Source organism: Manis javanica, chromosome 11 (assembly GCF_040802235.1).
Source record: "Manis javanica isolate MJ-LG chromosome 11, MJ_LKY, whole genome shotgun sequence".
Taxonomy (NCBI): domain Eukaryota; kingdom Metazoa; phylum Chordata; class Mammalia; order Pholidota; family Manidae; genus Manis; species Manis javanica.
This window is the reverse complement of record NC_133166.1, coordinates 51204536-51227612: the sequence shown is the minus strand read 5'-3', so window position 1 is coordinate 51227612 and position 23077 is coordinate 51204536. Positions and strand designations below refer to the sequence as shown.

The 23077-nt window shown below is 35.3% G+C and overlaps 1 protein-coding gene across 2 annotated transcripts in view; it reads left to right on the top strand.

The window, feature by feature from the left end:
* The window catches only part of DCDC1 (doublecortin domain containing 1), a 496388-nt gene that overhangs the window by 41948 nt on the left and 431363 nt on the right, over positions 1-23077 (top strand). For both annotated transcript variants that reach the window (XM_073216357.1, XM_073216358.1), the window contains exons 5-8: positions 2957-3226; positions 4435-4561; positions 4995-5157; positions 22735-22940. In XM_073216357.1, coding sequence (XP_073072458.1) covers positions 2957-3226; positions 4435-4561; positions 4995-5157; positions 22735-22940 — 766 coding nt within the window. The remainder of the gene's footprint in view (positions 1-2956; positions 3227-4434; positions 4562-4994; positions 5158-22734; positions 22941-23077) is intronic.

Below are 23077 nucleotides of genomic sequence, written 5' to 3'. Positions count from 1 at the left end.
TGAATTTTCCAGAAAATGAAATGTCTGGATCTACATTTGGTAAAAAAAATGAGTAATCAAAACTGTAATTATATAACTTGTATGGTAGGTAGAAATTTAATATGACCCTCAATATTCCTACCCCCTGGTATGGATGCCTGGTATAATTTGTCCCTCTTAATTATGGGCTGGATTGTGAATAAAATGGGATGTCACTCCAATCATTAGGTTACATTATATGGCAAAAGATATTTTTGTCGATGTAGTTAAGGTACATAATCAGTTGTCTTCGAGTTAATCAAATGGGAGGTCCTGGGTGGGCCTGACCTAACCAGATCAACTCTTAAATGAGAGTTTAGAGGTTAGAGACAGAAAACTCAGAGACATGAGTTCCTACTGGCCTCAGAGATGATAGTCACTGTGAGTTCTACAGCTGTAAGGAACTAAATTCTGGCAAAATCTTGAGCTTGGAAGAAGATCCTGGGCATCAGATGAGACTGTAGCCCCAGCTGATAACCTTGATTTCAGCCTTATTAAATCCTGAACAGAGGATCCTGCTAAGCTTTGGGCAGACTCCTGACTCATGGAACCTGTGTGATAATAAATTGTTTTAAGCCACTAAGTTTGTTGTAATTTATTATAGAGCAATAAAAAACTAATATAGATAGATAAATAGATGATAGATAAATAGATACTTTTTAAGAAGTTGTATTTCTGAAGTAGTGTGATTGGTGTCTTCCATCAACTTTATATATTGGATTTTAGGTTTCAGACTGGAAAATAATGTACCAGTAACAGTGATAAAAATGATTTATGAGTGATAAGAGAATGAATAATACAATGGTGAATTTAAATATTTAGTATAAATTGAAGCTAGCATTTAAATGGTAGGAAAATCAATGAGATATAATGATTCCAGTTATTAAGTCTATCAGGGCAGGTGTGAATGTACAGGAAGGATGTACAGGAGGATACAGGAGGGTAGCACAGACATCTTACTGAAGAAGGAACTACTTGAAATCTGTGTATATGTGAATTATTTATAGATATAATGAAAGATTCTAGTAGAGACATAGACTATGTTTGAAACTTTGGAATATGATAAAAAAAACCTTTTGCTTTGTAGTAATGGGATAATGGATTAATAAAAAATCATTAGTGTATTTGTAAAAAATAAACAAAATGCATTCATTAAAAAAGAAAGATACTCCATTCTGCATTTAAGTAGAGAATTCCTTTTCTTTCTTTACATGAGAATATGCTTTCTCAGTCACTGTTTATGGGCACTGGAAACTGTTCATGAGATCTGCAGATCTTTCCTCCTAATTGTTTACTGCTCTTGTCCCAGTTTGAAGAGCTTGGTGACCATTTGCAGCTCTGTTGCTGTCACTGGAGAAACACTGCTACGGCGAGGGTGACTGCTGCTATATGCCCCTCTCCACCACTACTGTTAAAATCTGGGTAGTTTAGGTGGTCTGAAGTGAGGTCCTCCTCTGCTAGAAGTAAAGTCCAATGACCCATTAAGTTGCTGTTTGCCACAGTTTTGAACCTGTGTAGATACTCAGAGTGTAGGGAAGGTCTCTCTTCTTCTCATTGCTGCTCTGTTCCATCCTGGGCTGACTTGGATAGAAACATGTGATAAGAACAACAAAACATACAATAACTTGGGTACCAGTGTTTTAGCTCTGCTGACCCACTGTGTCAACTCTCACCCACCCACATGCCCGTTTTCCCTGTGGCATGTGACTACCTTTCATTCAGAGGAAATAATAAACTATTTTACACGTTTGTGAACATAAAGAAGACAGGCCAGAAGAAATACTTGTGATTATAATGACATTTAAAGATGAAAAACATTTGGAGGAGGACTGTCTGTTCTAAGGTTTCTATACACTTATGTTATAAAATAACACGTAAGCATATGTTATTTTTTAATTGTGTCTGTGGGGGGTGTTATATTATGTATAACACGTATTGAGGAACTAGCAAATTGGAAAGAGGCAGATTTGGTTTGTATAAAGATACAAATACATGAAATAGTGGAATAATAGATGGACGCTGACTGTCCTCTATGCCTAATCATTACATAGCTCAATATTGTTATGTATGTTGAAACTTGTTTTATTTTATCATATGAACAAACTCTATAGATATCCCATCTTCCTGATTTGGTATTTACATAGATTTACATATCATCCCACGTCTGTTCAAACATCATAGTTCATCTAAATACTACCCCTCCAGCTTAAATACCAGGTAGGGTAACCAAATGTCTCAATTTGTCTGAGACCGAGGGAGTTTCCAGGATGTGCAAGTTTCAGTGCCAAAGCCGGCAGTCTTAAACAAACCAGGATGAGTTAGTTACCCTGATCCCAGGCTTGCTGTGAAGCCTTTACCCAACTTAATTCCAGCCCATGTGAGCTTGCCTTTGAGGAATTCTTTTGGCATTTAAAGTTAATACACATCCATAAATTTAAGCAGTTTACTTACATATATCCTCTCTTCATTAGGTGATAGTCTTGAAGATAGGAGCCACATCTCTTTAACTTTTATATTTCCTACTATTTAGCAGAGTGCTAGTGTTTAATAAATAGCCTAAGAACTTAAAAATTTCACTTAACATTGTTTCAAGCACTACACAAGCTCTCTTATTTAATTAAGTAAAGCAATTAAGTTTAATGGTTAGGAATGTGGGTTTTACTTTAGAACAGGCTTGGGTTCAATTTCTCTGTCAATTTACTGATCATGTGAGGTTGGTCAAGTTAACTAGCCTCTCTGAGCCACAATTTCTTAAATCTGTAAAATGGAGATAAAATTAAAATAATACTTAATTCTTCTGGATATTGTAAGGCTTAAACAAAATAATGACTAAGTGTATAATATTTTGCCTTGCATATAATACACTAGTTATTGTATGGTAGTTGTTAAGTGATTACAAATCAGTTCACTGTATTCTTCCATTCATTGTTTCTTTCAGGGAGTTTATGTCATCCCAGGCAAAAGCAGTTATTAAAATTCCTGAAGATTATTTGCAGCCTCAGTTTGGCCCCAAAAGACTTTTGCATTCAGCAGCAGTATCAGAAGGGTCAGGACTTGAAGACTGCTCCACACATCAAACAGTATCAGATCATAGCCATGATGAAATATCAGACCCAGATAGCTACAAATCAAACAGTAAAAACAATTCTTGTTTCATATCAGCATCCAAGAGAAACAGACCTGTCAGTGCTCCAGTGGGTCAACTGAGGTAATCAAAGCTGTTCTCTGTTCTTTTTAACTGACTGTTGAAGCTTTTTCCTTTGAGCAGAATTTATAATGACTCAATTGACTATTTCAAACATTAAAATGTACCACATCTCTAGGGTTTTTTTTTTCTTTGAAAACATTTGAGTAGTATGTTGCTAATTACACTTGTGGAAAACGTGAGATACACTTCAATTTAGATAATATGAAACTGAAAATAATATTTTAAGCTGAATCAGGCTAGGACCATGAAATTATCTTTGTTTACTAGATATTTGTTTAAAAATGGAAATGCGTACTTTTGATAATTAATCAATATTTTGAATTAAAACCAAATTAAAGTGAACTTATAAAACCATTTTGTATGTCTGTTTTCACATCAAGATTCTTACTGTAAACAGTTAAACCAAGAGTTTATGGATAGAAAAAAGTGTTGATAAAAACAAAAATTAAACCAAGAAGTCGGTACTCTCATGTTTTTCATATGTTGAATAGTGATTGAATAGTTGAATAGTAAAATCACATATTGTAATTTTAATTTACTGCAAGTTTTTATTTTAAAATGTTTACTTTGCTTTTGTGGCATTAAAAAATAATAGGGTTAGTTAAGGAACTCTGAAGTCAAAGATTTGCCATGTTAATCATTTATCATGTACTTTTGCTGAAAAAATAAAAATTGAAACTGTTTTTGACTGAAGACAAAACTTGGAAATCTTCTCTTGGCTGCCCTCAAATAATGAAATGAAAGCAATTACAATTAGAATAAAAGACTTAATTATAGTCTATGAGAATTTCAAACCTTTTTAAAAAATAAAAGAACTTTAATAAACATGAAAACCTAAGGGTGAATCTTAGCCATTTACTATTTCGTGATCTTAAAATCATACTAACATTTTTTTGCTTTCTATCAGTACATAGCATATACATAAATAATTTTTTTAAAAGAATGTTTTGGTGTTTTAGAAGTAAAATGATAAAAATGATTTATTCTGAGATATGTGTTTTACATAAACAGTTTTGGCAAACTTATTGTGTTAAAATTTTAAAAATATTTAAGTAAATGTGGACAATCTTATCCTATAAAAAGTTTTATTGAGGAATACTTCAGAATAATCATTAGGGGTTCTATCTGTAAAGAATATCCAGGATAAGATTTGTTTAATTGTTTTTAATAATCAACATGCACCAAATTTTCTATTTTTTTCTCTTTAGAGTTGCAGAGCTCTCTTCTTTAAAATTTCAGTCAGCCCAGAATTCACCTAGAGTGATTAAAGTAACAGCTTACAAAAATGGATCTAGAACAGTCTTTGCCAAAGTTACCGTACCAACCATCACCTTGGTAAATAGTGTTCAAAAGTTTTCTTTGCTTTATTTCCTACCTTATCCTCTTTATAATATAAAAAATGAGGATGACATTTATTTGTGTTAAAATTTTTTAGTAATCTGAATCTGTAAATTGCTTATATATATAGTAATCTCAAACTCATTTAATTTCCTTCCTTTTTCATTAATATATAAACATTATATTTAATTAAGCAGATGCAATGGCTTAAATGTTGTAGAGTTATTGAACTGGCAGCATTTAAGGATGAAAATTAGACAATTATTAGCTATTCTCAGTTCTTTGATTTACCTTTTATTGGTATATTTTAGACTGCTAGAAAATACCTATATTAATGGAGTTACTTGAGTTACTTGGTAATTGATGCACCTTTTGTTTTGTGGAAGTGTGTTACATTCTTTGTCATAAATGACATACCTCTTGCTTCTAGTTGCTGGAGGAGTGCACGGGAAAGCTGAATCTGAACATGGCCGCCCGACGAGTGTTCTTGGCAGATGGCACTGAAGTCCTCGAACCTGAAGACATACCCCATGAAGCCGACGTTTATGTTTCAACAGGAGAGCCCTTTTCAGATCCATTCAAAAAAATTAAAGGTAAAAAAGAAAAAAAAACCCCTACCCCCACACACAGTAAATTGCTTAAGGGACGCAATTAAAAAATGATTTTCATCCTGTCTTTTTTGCATGGTTTAACAAAACTAATGTTTACGCATTTACAGCTCAGTAAGAGGATAATGTGCTTAATGAAAGAAAAATCCACTGACAGCCACGTTTATTGCCCTTCATTAGCATTGGTGCTTAATTTAATATAGATCTGAATAGACATTAGGGAGCCTGCAGGAGGTTAAATGGTGAAAATACAATAAATTAAATCAGAGATTATTGAATTTACTGTTTAGGTTCTGTGACACCCAACAGACATAATTCATTAGACTTATTCTCTCAGAAAATAGCTCAAAGTTTCAAGTATCATTTATTCATTTACACCCTTGGTCTTTTTTCAGATAGCATTAATGTAATTCTGAAAATGTAGCCATTAATTAACATATAATTCTTATATATGGGTGATTTTTCTAATAAAATTTTTCATAAGATTAGTGCCATAGCTAACTTATTTTAAACCTTGAAATATATGTATTATATATATATACATAATATAATTACATATACAAACAAAATATAATATTTTTGTTTTAGACATATTTGCAGGCAAGATATTTTTTTAAAGTCCATTGTTTCTAATATTTCAGAAATGTGGATATTTTCTAAAATTAAAAAAAAACAAACATTTTTCTTTCTCCAGTGGGAAAGAATACATTTTAAGAGCTAAATGAAAGTATCATTATCTAAGAATATTCTTTCAAGCATGTCATACCCAGTCTGTTATCAAGTGCTATGTACGGTAATCATATTTAAATGGTTTAAGAACTTTGCTGTACAAATTCAGTGTATCTAACTTCTGTACTCCCCTATGCTTTTTGTACTTTATTGGAAGTCTTCTTTTCTGCAACTGCTGTAAAGCTGCTAAACCAAAGGCAAGTCTAGGCAATAATTGCATAAATAGAAGAAAAGCAATTCTGAAATTCATTACAGCTGAGGTGATCAAAATTTCTCCTCTATTAATGTTATTATATAAAGTGATACTGGGATTTCTGTCCCTTTGAAAATACTTGATCATCAGGAAAAAGAATTTCTTGAAGGCAATAGAAAGTTCAAGGTAATTTGGTCCTTATAAAGAAACTTGTTGCTACAATACTCAGTAAAAATTACCTATACAATAGTATAGAACCATGTATTTTTCACGTTTTGCTTTAACTTTAAAATATGGCTGTCTTTATTTTGCATTCATTGAATCATCTGTTTGTATAAAAACATGAGTCTCGTGGGTAAGTGTTTCTGTGACTTTTTTATAATCAGATACTTATGCAATGAGTGCTTTCTTAAATTCCCTGACTATTTTTATTAATAAGAAATACTTGCCTTTCATATCATATGTAATGGTACTGTAGAAGAGATATATGAAAATTATTTATAGCTGAGCCTCTGAGAAAATCTACTGGATATGTATGCCTCAAATAACAATGTCATACACATGAGTAAGCTTGGTGGATGATTTTTAAATGTACAAACTAATTTGCTCCTACTTTTTGTTTTCTTTTTTATTCTTTTTAAAGCCAAGTCCAGAACAAAAAACTTCTCTGCTTTGTCTGCATATATTTGGCTGTGTTTCATGTGACATACACTGCTGTTCTTTTAGCACCAAAATGTTGGCACACACTCCTGAAAATTTCACACCATCTCTTGCTGGATCAGCAAGCTTAACCCACCAAAATCTGGTGTTGTGCAATGGTTTTTGACTGATAATCAATCTTTATGCTGCTCGACAGTTGTTGCTGGGACACGGAGTAGAGCAGGTGGCAGATGTGCCTTGTCTTTTGAGAAAAGAAATTGTAGGTGAGCTTGGACACAGACTAGCATATCACATGTCCATTAAAAATAATTAGAATAAGTATAATAAGGAAAAAGCTACTCATCTAAGTTAAGCTCATAGATAAACTTATAAGCCTAAAGAGTGACATTTAGTTTCTTTTAGAACATTAAGAATACAAATGTAAATAAATATAATATACATAAGCATTACATATATATATATACACACATACATATATAGTTATCTTTAACTTGAATTAAATAATTCATTTATAGGTATATCACCCACATATTCACATACATTTTTTCAAATCAGATTAAAATGACCTTTCTTGCATGTGTTTTATAGATAATAATTTGTCAACTTATTGTCATGAATGTACCATAAAAATAAACATATATGAATAACTTTCAAGGTGATAGATAAATTTAGGGTAAGGAGGCATTCTCAGAAGTTGGAAAATCAAATATTCTAAAGGTAAATAGGGGGAAACAGCTAGCAGAATTGGTCATTATTGTTATAGCTTTCTAAATGAGCATGAGTATTTTATACACAACTAACCAATAGGCATTAGAGACAACAACTGGTCATTATTTTAACATATTGATTTTCATTCATTCAGGAAACTTTCACTGAGAGCCTATTACATACCAGGTACTAGGTCACATCCAAGGCAGATGAAGAACAGGAATCAGTCTGATTTCTTTTTTATTATTATTCTTTTGTTTCTGATTTAAAATTCAATTTAATTCAATACAATCTAAGTTTAAGGCAATAAATATTTATAAAGTGTCTGTTCTCTGTATAGTCACTTCTCTCAATTTATGGTCACTTCTGTCCACATAAGGATAGAAGTCCTGGTCTTTATGGAGCTTCAGTTGAGTTAAATAAGTTATTAATCCTTAGAACTGAGAACACTGTTCAACAATCTAAATCAGTTGGGTCCTCCAAAGGAAACTATTTCTGGCATAGTAAGGCCAAGTAGGTTTAGGTGTATTTTGGCAATTTTATTTCCATATTTCATTGTTTTCTTATTCTTTGGAAAAGCAGTGTAGATAATGAAAATTGCCTTGAACTATTTCCTGATTCACTAAGGTAGAAAGAGACCAACAGAATATCTCTGACTTTTTAACTACTTTAGTACCCCTTTTAAGCCTCACTGTTGACAACCAGTGGCACTGGATTAATAAAGTCAGAGAGCTATTCACCACATACTTCAAAATACAAAGTTTTCATACAGAGGTCAGGCCAAGGTCAAGACTGACATAAAGCATTCCTTGTTGAAATACAATATTAGGATTATTCTTACATTTTGAAGTTGAATGTCTAAGCAGAAAGATTAATTGTGTATGGGAAAAATGAAAATATTTTTTATAGAGTGTTGAGATTATTCACTGTCTTATTAGGTCTTACAATTCTGGCATTTGAAGATTGTGAAATTCATTAATGATTCTACTAGAATTGTGAAGTTATAGTTAATGAATTGTTTGAAAAGACATTTTAAACATTTCAGATGCATGGGCATGCAGTTTAGGTTTTATCCACAGATTCCTGAATCTTCTGCTTAATGGTGGCACAGTGAAAATTCTTGCATCAGATTCATTGAGTTTTAAAGAGTTCAGCTTCTTTATAACTGCTAGGAGCTGAAGGCAATGCAAACCTAGCATAAGGTTTAAATGTTTTAAATAAGATGAGAGAAAAAAAGCTGTTTGGACCTAATTAATTGGGTCCAAGTCCCTTTGTATGGAGTTCTGATTGTTTTAAAATTGCTTTAGTTTGATATTTCCATTCTTTCCTATGTATTCTGTTCTACTATTTGCTTTCAGAGTTATCATTTACAGTGATTCATTTCAGTCCTGGGTTTTGTTAGCCAAAAGTGAAACTGAGTATTATGAATAAGATTTTACATCTTTTATATACTGTATTGTGAAGATGCAGTCACAGAAAAAAAATCCATGAAAAGAGTTCTTGATACTACACCTAAGATCTAAATTTAAACCTAGAGATTTTCTCCTAACAGTCATGTGATCTACAAAATGAAATAATTTGCTGTGACAGATTGTGATTGACAAGAATATGTGTGAGCACATTTAAAATAGGCCATCTTTTCATGTAGAAGTAAATGTCAGTGAAATGATGGATTCTCATCATTTTAATTATTGATGATTTGGAAATACTTCAATTCCATGACACACGAGGCACATTCTAAATAGCAGCATAACACTTTTTCTCATATCTGCGTCAATAATGAAATGTTCTGTCATATTTTGTTTTTCAAAAAATGCATAGTTTAATGAACCTGGATTCATGCATTATATTTTGTTCCATTATATGTCTCCTGCAATTGTTAATTTTTTAAGTAGTTAAAAGCACAAATTTCAAGATATAACCCACTTAGCCACATTATATCACACTTTGCTATTCTTGCTGTTGGACCTCAAGATAAAACTACAGTGCTGTCTACAATGGCTACTTTAGTCCTGCTAAAGCTAATACTAGACTTTGTGATGGTCACCTAGAGGGTAACTACAACTTAATTTGGGCAGCTATAGCAGGAGTTAGGATGGGCTTCCCCAAATCCCTGTTATCATATTGTTTGAATAGTATATGTATTAGGTGACATTATTTGTCAGTCCAGCATATTTTCCATTTAGCTGCATATATTCAAAAGCAGTACAAAAATTATATGTAGAAAAAAACCTTTATTTTCTTCTGAAGCATCACATGATTCTTTTGTCTGTTTCTGTGAGGGTAAAGACATATATTTTATGTATTCCCCTATTCCAAAGTTTTAAACCTGTGAATAAGTATGTATCCTTACTATATGAATAGATCTAAAGACCACTGCAAGAGCTATTTCTTCCAGAAAATGTCATTAGCCAATAGGAAAATCTAGAGCATGAATGTTGCACCATCTCCCTATACTGTTAAAATATCAAATTATTGAGAAACATCTAAATTCTTGACATATTCATGAATTGCTTAATTGTATATATACACAGAGGCCCCACTTGTTAAATAAAGATGCCTGAAAACCTGTAACTGTCCTGATAATTTGAAAACTTCCTGCATGTTGTGCACTCAGGATTGTGCTTTTAGGGTATTTTATTTACTCCTCACAACCCATGAGTTAGTGTTACAAGCCCATAATCTGTTACTTGCATTACAAAGTCCAAAATTGCAGAAGACCAATTTTTTCATAACTTATTTTGTAACAGAACCTTATTTGGTAAAACTAATAGATTGTTTTGTTGAAAAATAATTAATATGTTTGACTGTATGCTGCTACCCTAGACCATGCTGGGCACATTACATAATATATGATATATGTTCCATTAGGATATATGCAATATATTAACATTTTTGAAATCTGAAAATTTCTATTTATGGAATCACATCTGACCTTAAGGGTTTTGGATAAGGTGTTTCTGCTATAGCTACAAAGAAATTCGATAAATTTTGATTCTCACTGGGATATTAACTCAGAAGGGTTATAAATATTATCTTTATCATCTCAATTGTTTGCAACATGGGTAAAAGTAGAAGAGGGAATATCTCCCTCAGTGGAGCTGAGAGAGTGTGTGGTAGGTAATAAAAAATGTGTGGTTCTGTTCCTTGACTAAGAAGACAGAGAAATAGTTAAAGAGAGACCATTCTTTCATTTACTCATTCCCTCTAAAAATAGTTATTGAGTCTCTACAATATGCCAGGCCTTGCTCCAACTCTTAAGGATATGGTGTGAACAAGACAGAGGTCTCATGGAGCTTAAGTCCTAGTGAGGTGGAAGGAGCAATAGACAATAAATGTATGAAGAACTAAAATAAGGTATTCATTGACAGTGGTAGGTGTTATAAAGGAAATACAAATAGTGGCATCATAAGAACAAATAATGCCATGGATACAAAAGGAAGGAATTTAAAAAAATGAAACAGGCATTTGCAGTAACCTTTAAATCAAGTTGTTTAGGCAGTTGCATGCTTGTTACTTCACCTGAGAATTCACTCATATTTTCTATAGATACACTATCAGGGTTTTGCCTTTCAAGCCACTCATTTTTGGAGCTTTCAGACATCTGTTAGAAGAGACATGAGAATGCATTATTATTTAGTGGAAAGAACACTAGACTTGCAGTCAGATGATCTTGCAGGGTTCTATTTCCAGTTATGTGACCTTGGACAGATTGATCTGTACATCACATCCTTATCTGGAAAATTGAGGAAATAATATTATCATTGGATATTGTCTTGTTTTTCTAAAAAATATAAATTATTTGAAAATTAAATGTCTATAAATCCCTAGTCTAAATGGAACATAGCATTTCATAAATTTAACTAAGATTCCGAGTGCTATTAACATCCCCAGGATGTTAATCAGAACTTTGTGTCCACTTCTACATTTTTGGAATAGCTGACTGGAATAAAAAAAAAAAAAACAAAAACATTTGTGTCTACCTTATCACTGCCAGGGAAGCAAACTACAGTGTGAACCTGGGCAAGTTACTTCACCTCTCTTAAGCCTCAGTTTCCTCATCCATAAATGAGCCCAATAGTATTTACCTCACAGTGTTATGAGGGGTGAATAATATGATGTCTGTAAAAACCTGCCATGTATAGTAGGTGTCTAAAACATTATATTTCCACTTATTGTTGATCTATTTTCCCTCTTTTTCTCCATCTTTTGCTGGGCATATTTCCACCAGCTTTTCATACTTGTCACAGCATTTGATTTTTATTACCAAAGTTATTTGCTAGGTACAATATCTTAAAATACAACCAAATGAAAATCCCTCCTTAGTGCTGTGTATACAGCAAGATATGGGAATCTGAATTTAGAGCCTTTAAACTCTCACTATATTGTGCTTCCTGCCTTAATGATTTTTCTGGGGTATAAGTCAAAATCATATTCTTTTATAAAAGGAGTCCAAAGTGGTCTTGTGCAGCACTGTTGCAAGAGTCATATTTTAAAATATGTTTATGACCCAAGGCTAGCCTTAGTTTTAAGCTGCTATAACTTATTTCCACAAAGTTCATAGAAAAGTTCAGGGAAAGGGTGACAACGTTTTGATTGGCACAATAGATGGGATGTTTGTAATTTTAATCAAACTTAAGTTGAAGACATACTTCAAAAGATATGTCAGACTAGTGTTACTGAGTTAAAATCTAATGACAACCACTGTCATTATTAGTTCAATTTAACTATCATGCCTATAGCAATAAATGATGACACTAAGAACATGCAGAAACAACGCAAGTATTTAGAGAAAGGGGAGTGACTAGAAACTCAGTTGAATGTAGGAATGTGACCTGGATTATTCTATTTACCAAACATGAAAGCAATTGTATTTTGAACAGATGATATAATTGAATACAGCAGTATGTTTTCTTACTGTCAGAGCATTTAGATTTTATAAACTCATCTTGCACCCATGAAATGATGTGCTTGTTCATATTTAATGTCATTATCTATACCTACTTGACAGAACATTAATGTGTTTTCAAGTTTATTGTCCAACTACAAGAGAATGGATTTTTTAAAATAAGAAGATTCTTAACAAGCTCATGGATTTGAAGTTGCAAGTTTGCTGCTTTTATTCTGGTGACAGAAGAAGGCAGTGTTCCTTTTGCCTGGCATATGTGAAATGGAAAATTACAATGTGGGGAGCACCCAGATGTATTTAATTTTATGACTGGCAATTGACTTTTTTATTAGATTGAGGAAATATAATCATATTATACATAGACCTAACACAGAAGCTGGCTATTATGTGCTTGCTTTATCTTTTTCATGTTTTAGTTATAAACAAAACTATGAAAATAAAATAGGATGTGAATTCTTCAAAATAAAATATAACCTATGGTTGAGGCATAATGTTCTCTGAGTGATGCAGGAACATAAGCATTTGAACAGTCGAGGGGACTTGGCATTTCCTGAGCAGCTAGAATATGGTTCCTTTGGAGAACTTTTTTCCAAGTTATTTTCCAAGCCTTTACACTTCTAGAATGTATCTCTCACCCCCTCCTCACCCACTGGCCTAACTTTCTAGAGAGCAGTGCCTGAGGAAAGGAAGACGGGGACAGGTCTGGTCAGGACTGCTTTGGAATCCACTAGGTGTGGCTAGCAAATGTAAAGGAGAGGATGAGGTGATAAGGTGGGACTAGTAATACTTCTTTGGCAGTTGGATGTGTAGGGACAGAGACTGCTGAGAATACTGCCAAGGTGGAGGGAGATTCAAGAACTCTCCAAAGCAGAACTCCAGTGCTCCTGCTATTGAGATTCATGCATAGATGGACATTGTCTTTGGTCCTACTCTCTGGAGTAGTAGCTCCCACTAGTAAGAATAAGCTCCTGTTGCATTATCTATGACCTCTTTTGTAATCTTCAGATTTATAATTATTGGCAAAATAAATGTCAGGTATCCCCTTTAGATCAAGTTCACTTAGGGGCAGAAACTGTGGCTGCCTTGTTCACCGTCATTTTCAGGCACAGGGTCTGGCACTTAATAAAGGCTCAATAAATGTTTTTCAGTGGATGGATGAAGGACCAAATGAAATAGGCGCCATGGTGAACCATCCATATTCTGAAGAGGTGGCAGTGGGAGGAGAGGGGGAAAAACCTTGCTAGAGCAGCCTGGTTGGCTGCAAACAGTGAAAGGACATTTAGGAGGAGTATATTAAAAATCCCCCACCCCAGATTCAGATTTGTGAGTGTTCCATTTGGCAGAGGGCCAGAGTAAGCCAGCCTGAGAATAATTACATTGCAGAGAGGCTAATGGTTATGCTAATGTTTGCTGAGACCAGACAATGGTAGTGAAGTGAAGTGCTAGGATAAATGATTCTCGCAGGAACCTACAGACTGGTGATTTTCAGCCTTTCCACATTCTCTCAGGAATACCCTTTCTTGTCCATTCCTTCCCCTTAATCTGTTTTTCTTCTGGTGGTGGTCGTGGCAGCTCTCTTTTCCATTTCACACTTCCCTTTGTGTTTTTCGTAGTACCTTGCATACAGTAGGTGCCTCTAAACTATTACTGAAAGTAGAGAAGCAAGAAAGGGTAGTCGGTGTGACCTTTGGGAATGTTCAGGGCCACTGCCCACTGTTGTGCATAACTGAAGGACTGTGGAGCTACACTCTCCCTTTTCTAATTCCACCATTGGGTTGGGGATGGTGGGGGGACTATTTTCTAATTCTTACAAAGTGCCACAAAACCTCAGCCCTGGGGGGATGCCAGGGTTTTTAGATGAAAAAGTTAACAAAAGACAGAAGTATAGAAAGCATTTATTAGCTATGGGTAGTATGTTTTCAGAGAAGTTCAAAGTGTGCTTAAACGGCACTAAATTTCTTGTTTTAATACTCAGCAGGGCCCTCTGCCCTACACACTCGACAGTCCCCTCAATTTGGTTACTTCTCATTCTACCTACTCCTAGCCTTGCCTAATCCTCTTCCTCACCAGGGCTAAAACCTAGTCAGGTCTTTGCTGAACATCCTCAGATTCTCCATGCTGGTGTGGAAGCATCAGATTCTGTTTTTCATTTCACCTCTAGAAGTAGTAATGTTTAAGCTGGCTATCAGCCCTCACCACGTCTTCATAGGAAGGCTTACATCCCTAGAGCTGTAAGGTATGGAAGAATTACCCTCGTGTTCTTCCCTCATGTTCTACCCTTGTGTACCCTAAATACGAGGGTTCCCTGGTTCTCTAGCTGGTTTTCACATAGGAAGCTCATGGTGCACACTTTGAAACATGCTGCTCTAGAACTGACCTTTTCTTCACTTATCTCAATAGCTTTGTTTGATAGGAAAATGGATTCTGTCTTAAAGTAAGATTTTTCTAGTAGTCTCACTTGTCCGAAAGATGGAAGGCCTGCTTTTGGAAGTCTGGATCTTCTGAACATTGTACATAGGCTCTGATCTGGCTATTTCCTGCCTTTCTTGCTCCATGTCTGGCTACTTTATGTTCAGTCTCTGCCCAGTGGTCCATAATATTGCTGTATGACTTTGGGTCTTCACCTATATTGTTCCTTCTGCCTATATTATGCTCTCCCTCTTTTGTCCACTCCATGTATCTTTCAGGTCCCCCCTTATGCCCTTCCTCTGGGAAGCCTTTCTTGGCCACCACAAGCTGTGGCTGGTGCCCCAGCTCCATACTTCCCATACCCAGTGGATGACCGTGGCCAAGCATCTGACTTATTGGGTGTTTTTTTCCTTTCTTGTCTTCTCAAACAGACTGCACACTCTTGGGAGTTCTTTCTTTGCAGTGTGTCTAACAGGAAATGTAAGGTAGGCACTCAGTGCATGTTTGTTGAAAAAAACAAGTTGTTAAAGTTAATTTCTGAAGTTTCTTTCAACCCCAAGCTTTTATCATTCTAAAGCCACTGCATAGTATAATGCTTAAGCCTATGATTTTTTTGCTTCCTCCTACACCAAACTGTTGTCATGTTATATATTCTGGTTTCTGAATAAATTCAAGAAAGGACATAATAATGAAAAAGCTAATTAATCATGAGTATAAAAATGTAATCTTTTTCCAAAATACAGAGTAAACATGTCAAACAAAACATTTTCATATACTTATTGAAAATATTAGCTAATCTATACCTAATAAAATAATAGTCATGCTCTGATCTTACATGTTTAACAAATATTCTACAAATTTTTATTGAGCACTTACTATGTGGTAGATTCTATTTCAGGTGCTGGCTATGCAGCAGGGAACACATGCTTACACTGAAAATGAATGGTCAATTTATTATTCTGTTAAACATCCAGAAAGCACACTTGTTTACAAATGTGCCAGATAGTGGAGGCATGCAGATGAAAACATATTCCATGGTCTTGAAATACTCAAAGGCTAACAGGGACACAGATACAAAAATAGAGATGTCCAGTAAAATGAGGGGCATAAAGAGGAGGGTATGAAACTTGAAGAGCGAGACCAAAGAAAGCCTTCTGGAGGAGGTGGCACTGAGTTGAGAAGGAAGGGAGATGTAGCAAGCAAGGAGAGAGGGAAAAAGGCATGATCAAAGTTTGGAGTCCGAAAAGATCACAGTGTGTGCCTATAGCTTATTCACAGCTCCTGCACCTCTGTAGAAGGGGATTATGTCAAACTCTTCTACTGCAGTCATTCTCAACTGGGGTAATTTTGACCCCTGGAGAGCATTTGGCAATGTCTGGAGACATTTTTCAGTGTCCCAGCTGGCAAGGTGCTACTAGCATCTAAAAGGGCCAGAGTTGCTGCTAAATATTTCACAGCACACAGGACAACCCCAACAAAGAACAAAGAAATGTCAGTACTTGCTGAAGTTTGAGAAATACCTTTTTGACTGCATCAGACTGTTCTGATTGGCAACAGATACAAAGATTTGTAAACAAGGTCACGGTAGTTTTCATAAGGACGTTTTGGCCAAAATATAAGCTCTTAGGGTAGCTGCTTTTTAGATATTAAGGTGGGACTTTGGTGGAATGTGGCAAAGTAAGAAGCATGGGAATCTAGTCATTTTAAATTAGGGGAATCTTTTGCTACTTTTTAGGCAGTTGAATAAATGTACAGTGTCTTAGTTAAGAAAGAAGGCTCTGGACTCATTCAGGTTAGGTGTGATCTGTGATCCATGTAGATTTTCCTCATCTATAAAATGGAGATGATATTCCCTACTTTCTAAGGTGTGAGGCTAAAAATCATGAGTTTAATAATACCACCACTATTTACTGTGTTTCACATTTACACATAAGTGTTTTATCTGTAGGAATTCTTTTCATCCATGCAACAAATAAGGGAATTACTATTTCTATTACTATTACTCATTTCTCAGATGATAAAACTAAGGCAAATGAGACTGACTGATTTTTCCAAGGTCACAGAGTTAATAAGAGGCAAAGTTAGGATTCACATCCATGAAGTTGGCTTCAGAGCCCATGCTTTAACTAGTAGGCTATGCTGCCTATCTAGTATATTATTAACACATTTTAGTCATCATTGGTATTAGGTTATTAGGCTGCCTTACAGGTTGGTTTAAAAATTGTCATTTGTATGAAATGTTTTATATACTTCCCATAATCTTTCCATTTATCAATATTTAAAATCAATATTAACAAAGATCTGGAAAGTAGCAGTACCTTTTTTTAAAAAAAGACCATATATAATTTATGTCGTATATGATATTTTCAAATTTATTGTGTGGTTTTCCTAGATGCATCTAGAGTTCTTTTAGAAAGCCTATTTGGAACTTCAGAAATGTGATTTTTTTAGACTATTTTTTAAAGTGAGTAAAGTGCACTTAAATGTTCTCAAGTAATGGAATTATGAATGTATTCCTTTTACTGGAATAAATTTTATTGGAATGAAAGGTAGCTTTATTCATTAATTAATCCAGCACTTATTGAGCACCTACTCCATGAACCAGGTAAGCATTGTGTGTTTAGCCACGTAAGCACACAATGATACTACAGTGGGGGTAAGTTCAGTGGTAGACATTTTCACAAAGAGCAGGAAGGAGGGTGTGCAAGCTGGAAAAAGCTTTCTACAAGAGAAGGCCTCCTTATGAGTCTTCAGAAATATGTAAGCACTTACCTTAAAGATCCTTTGAGTTCATTCCAGTGTACCACTCCTTCTAGATCTTCATATGCCAAGCAGTTCTCCTTGGGAAGTTTTCTTCTTTTCCTGAAGAAATTCTCTGCCATTGTTATCTTCAGTGAGCACAAAATGGTAAATCAATAGTAAGTTCATACTGGAGAGAGGTAGGGAATAAAGATGATGGTACATACACTCAGGCAATACAGTTTATTCTGTATAATTCATATGTTATGAAAAGTGACACAATATTAAGTTTCTGTCAGTTGAACTTTTAAATGCACATAGTTAACATATAATTACTATGCCACATCCAGTGAACTTCTATATATCCTGGAGCAAAATAATAAGAAATACAGACTTGATTTCTATTTTCTAAGGGTTTAAGTATAGAAGCAGATATAGGGTATGTACTTATAAAACATTTACATAATAATTTCAGATGGTTTATGCTCTTTAATTATCATGTGTGGTACTGTGCCTGGTATATGGTAGGTTCTCAAACATTATTAAATGTATGAATGAATATATGGGTGGGTGATACAGGCTGCAAATGCTGTAAGGTCACCATGGGCTGGTGCATTAAAAGAAAATCTTAAACTGGATCTTGAGAAAGACAAGTCTGAATAGGTGAAGGATAGGCTTAAAAATGAACTTGGTAAACTCAAGGGTTAATGAGCAATTTGGCTTAGGTAGAATAGTGACTTAAACTGGGTAAGAGAAAACCAGGAAGTCTGGATAATGCCAGATTGTTAGTAAACTCCTCTGTTAGACAGAAGTTTAAGGGGAGGGACTACGTTTTTCATATTCCTTGCACTGGATCTGGCACAATGATGGGCTTACTAAGTATTTGTTGACTGTTTGACAGACTGGCAGACTGACTAGTGGAACATTTCAAAAGATAGCTCCAAGAACTTTCTCTTCAGAAAATGATAAAAATTTCTATTTTAGAAAAATTCAGCTATAATTGGAGTATAGATTGTCAAATGTAATGGAGGAGGACCAGATGTGATTAGAAGGCTCTTGCAGATGACAGGAGACTGAGAGGGAAGTGGGCAAGTGAGTCTGGCTGGGAATGGAAAGGAATGATGCTCTTAAGAGTAACTGTGAAGAAAGAAAAGCTGGGAGTTGGGTTTCCCTTCTTTGACTCTATCTCAGGGTCCCTAGAAGCAGACCCAAGATGGGGATTTTTATGCAAGAGACTTAGTGAGGGAGTACTGTCAGGTGAAAGCTATAAAAGAGGAAAGGAAGCAGCATAGAATGGGGAAGAAGCTTGGCCCAGACTTCAGCTGAAGTCTAGCCCCAGTCTGGAGTGGGAATTGCCCCTCCTGGTAGCAGGGATTGGCCATTGTTTCCCCTAGTCAGTCAGTCCTTGGGTATGGGCTGTACTCCGAGGTAGGGGGGGAAAGATCAACACCTTACAGACCTTTTGTGGCTAGGTGGCTACTTCCTTTCAGCCAAGGGCAGTTCACAGGAGAAGGGTGCAGCTGTGAGGTTAGTGGCCAAGACTCACAGCAGCTTGAATTTGGGTGCACTAGCCTGGTAAAAAGAATCTCAGTGGAGGGGCATCACCAGTGTCATCTATACTGTGCTATATAGTCTGTTCTTCACACGGTGCCCGACTGAGAACCTTCCAATAGCATCCCATCACATCCAGAATAAAATACAAACCCTTTAGCCTGGCCCACACCATATGGCCTCTTTCTACCTGTTTGGCTTTATCCATATACATTCTCTCTCTAATCCGAATTTATTTTCGTTTACTCAAACATGCCAAGATTCTTACCTCAGAGACTTGTGCTTGATTTTCACTCTGCCTGGGATGCTCTTCCTCCTAGATTTTCATGACTAATATCTCATCATGCAGACTTACCTACTCAAATGTCTCCTCTTCAGAGAAGTCTTCCACTGTCTGCCTCCCCCAAAGACTGTGATCTGTACAAGCTATTCTGTCTTGTTCACAGCTGTCACCCTGCATTGATGGGTGGACACCCAGTAAATATCACTGAATGTATAAGTTGGCTGGAGAGAAATGAAGAGGAGACATGGGTTGAAGATCTCCCTGAGATAGTGGATAACTGTGTAAGAAGTGGAAACTTGATGAAAATAAGAAATAATGAGCGTGCATCAACTTGTGTGGAAAGATGAGAAATTTTGTTTTATATGTATTGAATTTGAGATAATGGCAGAGACAAAACAGTATAGTGATTAGGAGCACAGTGTCTAGACCTAAATTTGTATCCCAGCATACTCACTCAGTAGCTGCAAGATCTTGGGCAATTTATTTAACTTCTCTGTGCCTCAGTTTCCTCACCTGTAAATGAGGATAATATTTTCTACCTCATCAATTTGCTGAAAGGACATGAGTTAATAACTATAAATCATATAAAACAGGGTCTAGCTAATAGTAGACATTATTTTAATGGAGTTTAAGGAGTTCTGCATGTAGAAGAGATAGTCAAAGCCAGGGCTATGACTGGAGTGAGAGGAGTAAACCACCTATGGGACAAAACTTAGGGAGGCACTCCTTGATGGTTGTGCACATGCACCATCCTGAGCGTGCTTCCTTAAATTTTGCATTCTTGGCCCTTCACTTTGCCTCACCCTAATCCTGGCCCTGGTCTAAGTAATCAAACCGGAAAACCCTTTATTTGGTAAGGTTTTCTAAATCTGGTTACTGTAACATTTCTTACCTCTGTCTGGCCTTGGTGAGAGTGCTTTCTTGCCGTTACTAAGCTCTGGGCTGCCTCACTGACCTTTGGTTTCTTCTTGGTCTTTTCCATCACTTGCATGACCAATTCCCTGTAGTTAGTCCCCTCTGTACAAAGTCACTCCCTCTGAGAGGATTCTGTTTTCCTGGTTGGACCCTGACTGATGTAACAATTACTATACTCTAATGCTCCATAATAAGCATAGGATTTCTGGGATGTCGGGGAAAAAGCCAGTATTTATGGGTAACTTCACTACGGTAAGAACTTGAACATATAAAATATTTAATTCTCATCAGATGGTGTAGTGGTGCCCAATGTACACTTTGTAGATGAAAAACCAAAGATGCAGAGAGGTGTAACTCACCGAGGGACACCAAGTAATAGAGCTGAGATTCAAATCTAGTTTGAAGGTTTATACCCTTTCCACTATGCAGAACATCTGGGTGGGGGCTGGGTGACAAGTTCAGATTGTGGGTAAACTGTTAAACTACAATAATTTATTAATTTTTTTCCCAGTGAGAGACTTTTTAAAAAAAGATACTAACCATTAGTCTTGTGCCTCTTCTTCCTCTATTTATTGTGGTAGAATTCATTTAACAAGAAGTTAATCATTTTAAAGTGAGAAATTCAGTGGCATTAAGTACCTTCACAATGTTGTGCAAACACTATCTTATCTAGTTCCAAAACATTTCCATCATACTGTAGTAAACCCTCGTACCTACTGAATTTCTCCTCATTCCTCCCATTCCTCCAAGCTCCTGGCAGTCATTAGTCTGCATTCTGTTTTTATGGATTTAACCTACTCTGGACATTTCTTATAAATGGGATTATACAATATGTTGCCTTTTATGTCCAGCTTCTTTCACTTAGCATAATGTTTTGAGGCCCATTCACATTATAGCATGTGTCAGTAATTCATTCCTTTTATTGCCAAATCATATTCCATTGTATGTATACAGCACAATTTGTTTATCCATGTATCCATTGGTGGACATTTGGTTTCTACCTTTTGGTAGAATAGTGAATAGTGCTGCTATGTACATGCATGTACATGTGTTTATTTAACTACCTGTTTTCTGTTCTTTTGGCCATATGCAAAATCATTAATGTTTAGCTTATTTTTCTAATTCCTATCTATTTCAGATTACAAAATGAAAAAATATTTCTAGTTTCTAAAACTAATTTCTGTAAAAATATTTTTTCTGTTCTTGAAGGCTTAATGATAGCCATAAGTCTTTTAGTTTTAATTTATTCAGTAAGTTTTGCTCATATTTCTGCCCATTGTATAGGTGTGTGTGTGTGTGTGTGTGTGTATGCATGTAAGAGAGAAGAAAGAGAGATCAAGACAGGTAGACAGGTGTTTTGTTTTTTGAAAAATACTTGATGTAGCCATTCTGGGACTTGAAGGTTATTTACAACCACTGGCTTGTGCTTCATATCAATAGTAAAAAATTTAATGTGAAGTGCCATTTCTATGTCAAAGAGCCATGCTTCTTTAAGTAAGTGCTATTAGAGAAGGGTTATTTGAAAATTTGGACAAACAAATGCAGTTATTTTCAGTTAAATGCAAATAAAATTTTATTTTTCTCATTAGGACAAATAAAAAGCAGATGAGGGAGGTATCATTGCATTTTTGTCATTTATGTAAAAATTAAAAACAAATTGAATGCACAATAAAATAAACAACCCAGGTATAAATTATTTATGAAATGAAACATTTTGAGAGAGATGTTAACAGCAACTTAATATGCAGTAAACTACAGTTTTGTTCTTACCCTTAAGTTTTCAAAGTCAGATGTAGTAATTTAGTGGCACTCCCACTAATATTAGCAGGAGTTTTGAAACTTAAATTCCTGCACACATCTTTGAAAATGTATAGGTCAAGATAAACTGCTAATGCAAATCTGGTTTCCATTTTTAGTGAAATAGTTTGAATCTCTCCCCAAAAATGTCCTAGAAGACACTTTCATTCTAGTCACAAAAGAATTATGTATAAAGTTACTATTTGGAGGTCATCATCTCCAAAGAAACATGTATAATCAATCATTTCAAAGAGAAAATGTGTTCCTTGACCCTAAAGAACACAAAAGTTCAGGACCCATGTTGTTTTATAGTAAGCAAAGGACCTTGGACCTTTTCAATGGACCCTTTCAAACCAGTGCATCTGATCAGTGACAGAGGCTTGCTAAGGTGAATTTTAATTAGGACTAAATTGTGGTATTACTCTTTCATACCCTGAACATCTGTTCCCTTCAGAAATGATGATTTATGCAGGCTATCAGAGCAGACAGCTTGCTACAGCTTATGTCACGGTTAGTGGGAAGCTGGTGGTAGCATTTCAGAAAACCAGCATCTAAATGGAGACTGGCCAGTGTATATGATATGGGTAATAGGGGGAGGGGAAGTAGAATAGGTCCGTTTCTAATTTTGAAGCCAAATATTTACTTGACTTAAAACAAATTCTCTTCTAGACCATCTGTTGTTAATGAAAAAAGTAACTTGGACAATGAATGGGCTGATGCTACCTACTGATGTCAAAAGACAGAAAACTAAATCTGTTCTTTCCAAGAGAATGAAGAAACTTACTGAGAAGACCACAGTCCGAATCCTGTTCTTTAAGAATGGCATGGGGCAAGATGGGCATGAGATTACAGTGGGAATGGAAACAATAAAAGAGGTAATTTTGTATTAGATATTGAAGTACAAATTAAATTTCAAGGTTTTCATAGCTTTTGAGATTGTGTTGTTTTTTCCTTCTAAATAACAATGTCAACTAATAAACAATGTTAAGAAGGCATTATGTAGAACACAAAA